At 36.6% G+C, this 6,000-nt stretch overlaps 1 protein-coding gene across 1 annotated transcript in view; it reads right to left on the bottom strand.

The window, feature by feature from the left end:
* The window catches only part of AP3S1 (adaptor related protein complex 3 subunit sigma 1), a 70,450-nt gene that overhangs the window by 35,331 nt on the left and 29,119 nt on the right, over nucleotides 1-6,000 (bottom strand). The window contains 1 exon segment of the mRNA XM_024120724.3: nucleotides 4,293-4,404. Coding sequence (XP_023976492.1) covers nucleotides 4,293-4,404 — 112 coding nt within the window.

Below are 6,000 nucleotides of genomic sequence, written 5' to 3'. Positions count from 1 at the left end.
TGAGAGAGTGGCAGGGACATATATACACTACCAAATGTAAATTAGATAGCTAGTGGGAAGCTGCCACATAGCACAGGGAGATCACCTCTGTGCTTTGTGACCACCGAGAGGGGTGGGATAGGGAGGGTGGGAGACGCAAGAGGGAAGAGATATGGGAACATATGTATATGTGTAACTGATTCACTTTGTTGTAAAGGAGAAACTAACACACTATTGTAAAACAGTTATACTCCAATAAAGATGTTAAAAAAAAAAACCAGATGAAACTGTGTTTAGTTATCACATGTTGATGTTTACTAAGTTTTCTTGACCCATTCCCTAAAGAAAATACAAAACCAAGAGGCTTTGGTCTAAACTCTCTTGATTTATAATTTTCCACTTTTATTATATTTCTCAAAACTAGAGGATGGACAAAGCAAGAAAATCAGTTCTAAATAAACTATGAATAGCTGTTTCATGAAACAGAAGCAGAAACAATAAGCTACTCCCTTCCATCTTTGTTCACTCAACCAATGTTTTCTTTAAAAAATTTATTTATTTATTTATTTATTTTTGGCTGTGTTGGGTCTTCGTTGCTGCTTGCGGGCTTCAGTAGTTGTGACTTGCAGGCTCGAGAGCGCAGGCTTAACAGCTGTGGTGCTCGGGCTCAGTCGCTCCGCAGCATGTGGGATCTTCCCCGACCAGGGCTCGAATCCGCATCCCCGGCATTGACAGGCAGATTCCCAACCACTGCGCCACCAGGGAAGCCCATGTTTTTAAAGTGCCTGACTTATGCATGCTCAGCACTCCCTCTTAAGTATTTAATGATCTGTAATAACCACCGGGGAAAGACAGCAACTACAGAACTTCCAACATGTTCAAGGCAGTGACAGAATTCATCCTTGCAAGGTAAATTACAGAAAGTTTCTTTTTTGGGGACATGATAGATCAACATGTAATAACTCAATAGGATCTTCTTATAAAAACAGCTCAAGCCTACGTTAGAAATGGGACAATAAGACAATCCTCCTGAAATTCTTTTTTCTGTATCTTATTTAATATCAAGACAAATTACCAACATTTCAAATAATAATGGCTAAAAACTTTTGCAAAACACAAGACATAGTTTCCATTTTCCACAAATACATGATAGAATTTACTTCGGATATGATGTAGGATATTTGTTTTTTGACAACTCCCCATATAATTCCCTTCTAAGACATAACAACCATGCTATCATAACCATTAAGACCAGCAACAGCATCAAAATAATAATCAATGAGGGGAGAACAATCTAGGTAGGAAGATCAGCAAGTACAAAGGCTCTGAGGTAAAAGCATGCTGGTATATCTGAGGAACAAGGAGGCCAGTGTCGATGGAGCAAAGGGTAAAAGAGTAGAAAATGAAGTAAGATAAGTAGTAGGATTCGGCGAGGGGAGTCAGATCATGTGAGGCCTCATGGGTCATTTATAAGGAATTTGGCTTTTACTCTTAGTGAGAAGGGAAACCATTGAAGAACTCAAAATGGAAAAGTATAAAATGTAACATATTTGAATAGTATCACTCTGGCTGTTTTACTGAGAAAAGACAAAAAGGAAAGGACAGTGGAAGCAGGAAGACCAGTCAGAAAACTACTGACATAGTCCAGGCAAGAGCTGATGGTGGCGTGGACCCATGTGGAGGCAGTACAGAGAGCAGTAAGTGGATTCTGCATAATCAACAGGATTTGCCAAAGAAGAAGACGTAAGGGAGATCAAGAAACTAAAATGAAGTAACTAAAGTAGTAGGATGCAAACCAGGTATCCTAGAAGCCAAGTGAAGAAGATATTTCATGAAGAAGAGAGTAATAAACAATCTTAACCAAATAAAGGAGGACTGATGAGAACCTTTGGATTCAGCAACGGTAGAGCTGAAAAACCTGATTAGAATGTGTTCAAGAAAGAATGAGAGAAGAAAAATTTGAGACACTGCGTACAGAAAATGTTTTTAAAGTGTTTTGCTATAAAGAGAGGGAAAGAAATGAGGCAGTGGCTGGAGAAGGAAGTAGGGACAGAATTTTTTTTTTTTTAAGATGGAAGAACATATTAACATATTATAGACTAGTGGGAATGATCTAGAAGAGATGAAAAAATGATACTGAAGAGAGAAGAATGCTAGAGCAATGAGGAAGAAGTAAACTGGTATATAAGTGGGTGAGTTGGCCTTAGCTAGGAGCAAAGTTCATTCATCTCTTATAGAAGAGAGTACAAGGACACAGATACAGAGTCTGTAGAAGTTCCCTTCTGATTGCTTCTGATTGCCTAGTGAACTTGGAAGCTACACGTTAGAAGTGCTACAGGTTTGAGAGGGGAGGAGAATGTATCAGCAGTTGTCTAGGAGTGTGGAAGAGTGAAATGACCGGGAAATATAATGTGATTACTGGGTAGCATTAAGGAATCACTGAGGTCAGAGATCATGAATTTAAAGTGAGGCCAGCATGTATGGTTATCTTTTTTTTCTCTAAGTATGTTCAGATGTGTGGATTCAGGCAAAGAGCTGAGTATATACAAGCCTATGATTATCATGATTGACCATGGAGTTTAAGCTGGGCAAGGAGAGTAAGACATCAGGAGGATCAGGTACAGTGAGAAGATAGATTTAAAAGACAGAAGGTCCCAAAGACACACTGAAAAGATATACGGAACACAGGAAGAGAATACAGGATTCTGGATATAAACATGTCTATTTTTCTAAAGCTGCCATTTATCTATTAATAAACATTGAACAGTTCAAAAATGTATAACTATACCTAGAAAACTGTCAATAAAAATTTTTATCCCAAGAAAAACAACAATAAATGGGACTGAAGGTCCCAATGGGCTCAAAGAACTGATGGAGTAACAGTAATTGTGATAAGAAAAGATAAGAGATGGTAGCAGAGAGTGGAAACTGTGAAATTAAGATGATGGAGGGACTTAAGTCTGGATAAAGACATGGTCTAGAAATGAATAGTGAAGTGGGGTAATGGGCAAAATTCACTGGATAAGAGGAATTCCAGTTTGAAGATACCAGTGTACTGAATGAACTATCGACATGAACGTTGAAATAACCAAGAATAACACAAATAGTACTGGAGTGAATGTCAGTGAACTAAGAACTAAAATCTGTTAGGAGACAATTCTCCATGGGTGTTCCATTCCTGCACATCATGTGAACAGAGGTACTGACTGCCTTTATTGTGGATTATCTTTTCAAGCAAGCTTGTATAGCCAACAGCCCTGGAAAATAGATAGTGTTTCCCTCCAAAGCAAAGGGTAGGTTTATCTATACTTTGCTCAGAAGATATTCTTTTCCTCCAGGACATGGGCAGATATGCTTAGTCTTCATTATAAAAGATTCCAGTTCACTAAGCTTGGGCTTCCTCTCCTATAACTCAATCCACTGTGTGTGCAGGTTTTACCTGCACCTTATCAAGTCACACTTTAGGAACTGGGACTTGAGTAACCAGTGTAAGCAAATGCTGTCATTTTGACTACTGCTTTGGCTGTCAGAAATAAAGTCCTTTGTTTCTGGCCCCGAAATCTCCCACCTTCTGTCAGTATCCATGAAACTGTGGTAGTTAACTTGTTAGCTTGCAGGTAGAGTAAAATCTCAGACCACTGAAAGTTTTTGACAAAATATCCAAAGAATAGGGAGTGGGAATGAGAGATTACTGCAACCAGATTGGTAGAAGTAGGTATAGTTTGAGAACATGAGATAAAGCCTGGAGATGTTTTAGAAGAGAAAAAGGTCTGGAAAATGTAATGAGAAGCAAAGAGAACACCCTCCAGACTCAATGGTATGAAGAAAGCAAAAGAGAACACTGCTACTACTTGAGAGGGTGGCAGGTAGTGTCATCAGGGAAGCCAGATTTAACCTACAGCAAAAAGGTGAAGATAATATTAACAGAAGAGGTTGAATATAAGGAGAAATTTGCTGATGACTGACCTTGAGTTCCAGGGCCATTATGAAAGATTTTCAGGAGATAGAAAGGGGTGGGTTTGGGGGTTAGATCTGGATACATATGGTAAAAGACCCATGAGTGTTGGGGTTCTTGTGGTGACTTACATGAACAGGAAAAAAGGGCATGAGGAAATTAGTTGCAGTTAGTCTTAATTAAATGACTCTGTGCTTCTACATCCCTCATCCCTCTTTTATCCACCCAACATCTACTATGGAACACTTATTTCTTACCAAACAAAACATCATTTTAGAAAATTTAGAACACAGAAGTTTTAAAAAATTGAAATGCCAAAATTGTTGTTTAAGACAGTAAGAGGCAAGTGTTAACTTACTTGAATTAGATCTAAAATGCCAAGTTCACTTTCTGAAGAATCCACACAGAAGACAAAATATAATGTTGCATAATGTCTATAAATCAGTTTGTTGTCAGATCCTCCAATTAATCTAAATGACAAAACAAAACAATTGGAATGTTATAGCTACAAAATGAAAAACATTTTCATTAGTTCAAGAAAACTGACAATTTGTTTAAAATCTTCTATAAAAAGAAAGGTAACATTTAATGACATAGCATTCAAATGAACTAGATGGTTGTTTTCTTCAGAGAAGTCAAGTAAAAGATGCTGATGCTTAATATTAGTTCATTCATTCATTCAATTATTTACTGAGTACTTACTATGTGCCAGGTACTGAGAGTGGGTAAGGAGCAATAAACAAACAAGGAAAATATTATCAGAGTGGAAGGGACTACTTAGAGAATCAAAAGAGGATGATGCCACATTGATGGGTTTGCTACTTCCTATTGGGTGTTAAAAGAGTTGATGTTTAGGATGAGATCTAATGATAAGGAACCTGCCATGAAAAAATTTAGAGAAGAGCCTTTCAAGCAAAGGTAAACTAATAAAAAGGCAATTTCATGAAGAACGAAATATCTGTGTTCAAGAAAGAAAAAGAAGGCCTGCGATCAATGAAAGACTAGTAAGCGATTAGGTCAGAGAAGTAGGCAGAAATGAGATCATAGGGCATTTTTAAGAGCTTACTAGATTTAACTCCATAGGTCACAGTAAGTTACACAGCTTAACAGTGATTATCAACTAGGAAAAAAAATGACATTTCTTCTTAAGTTTTGGACATATTTACCATCAAGATCTTCTCCAAAAACACATTTTGTTTTGGAATATAAATGCAAGAAAACTGAGCTAAGAGATATTCAATCCTTTTGCCAAATATTTTTATTTATGTTGACTGGAATTTCAGCATTTTAAAAATAATAATTCAGGGATCATTACAAACACCTTTTATTTTTCTAAATACAGTTTAACTGTTCCATAGTTAAGTTTACAACAATTCATTCACCTTCTCAAAAGACCCTTCAACACTAACAAAACATAAAAAAATCAAGGCTAAGTGTAATCAGAGCTAACTGAACATTCAAACAAGACAAAGGAAAATAACACCTATTTCTTTTTTTTTTTTTTTGGCTGCGCTGGGCAGCATGCAGGATCTTAGTTCCCGATCAGGGATCAAACCCATGCCCCCCGCAGTGGAAGCATGGAGTCTTAACCACTGGACCGCCAGGGAAGTCCCTATTTGTCACTCAATAAAAGTAATACTAAATTCACAAGTTTTGTAGAAACAACTTCTCTAAGTATACAATCATTATTTTTTATTACTTTATATCCTCTAATACCAAAAGTGAAAATGATCTTTGACAAGAATAAAAACTCCTACTATCTAGAAAAGGTATGCAATTTAAAAATATGTACAAGCACTTTAAAGATTCTCTGAGTTGTATTTATAGACTATCATTGCAACTGTTCCTTGAAAGGGACAAAAAGCAGCAACAGCAGACTTTACTTCATCCTGAAACTGCAATTTAGTGATTATCTTAAATTTTTGCTTGGATCTGCTTTAAAAGAAGACCAAACTTTTGAAAACTGTAAGTTTCAAAATGGCAATTAAAGTTATTAAAAGAAAACAAAATATTAATATAAGTACACGTTTTGTTATAATTTCATCTTTATAGTATAGTGCAATACT

The sequence above is a fragment of the Physeter macrocephalus genome, chromosome 8, assembly GCF_002837175.3.
Source record: "Physeter macrocephalus isolate SW-GA chromosome 8, ASM283717v5, whole genome shotgun sequence".
Classification (NCBI taxonomy): Eukaryota; Metazoa; Chordata; class Mammalia; order Artiodactyla; family Physeteridae; genus Physeter; species Physeter macrocephalus.
The sequence above is the reverse complement of the archived record's forward strand: the minus strand, read 5'-3'. Positions and strand labels throughout refer to the sequence as shown.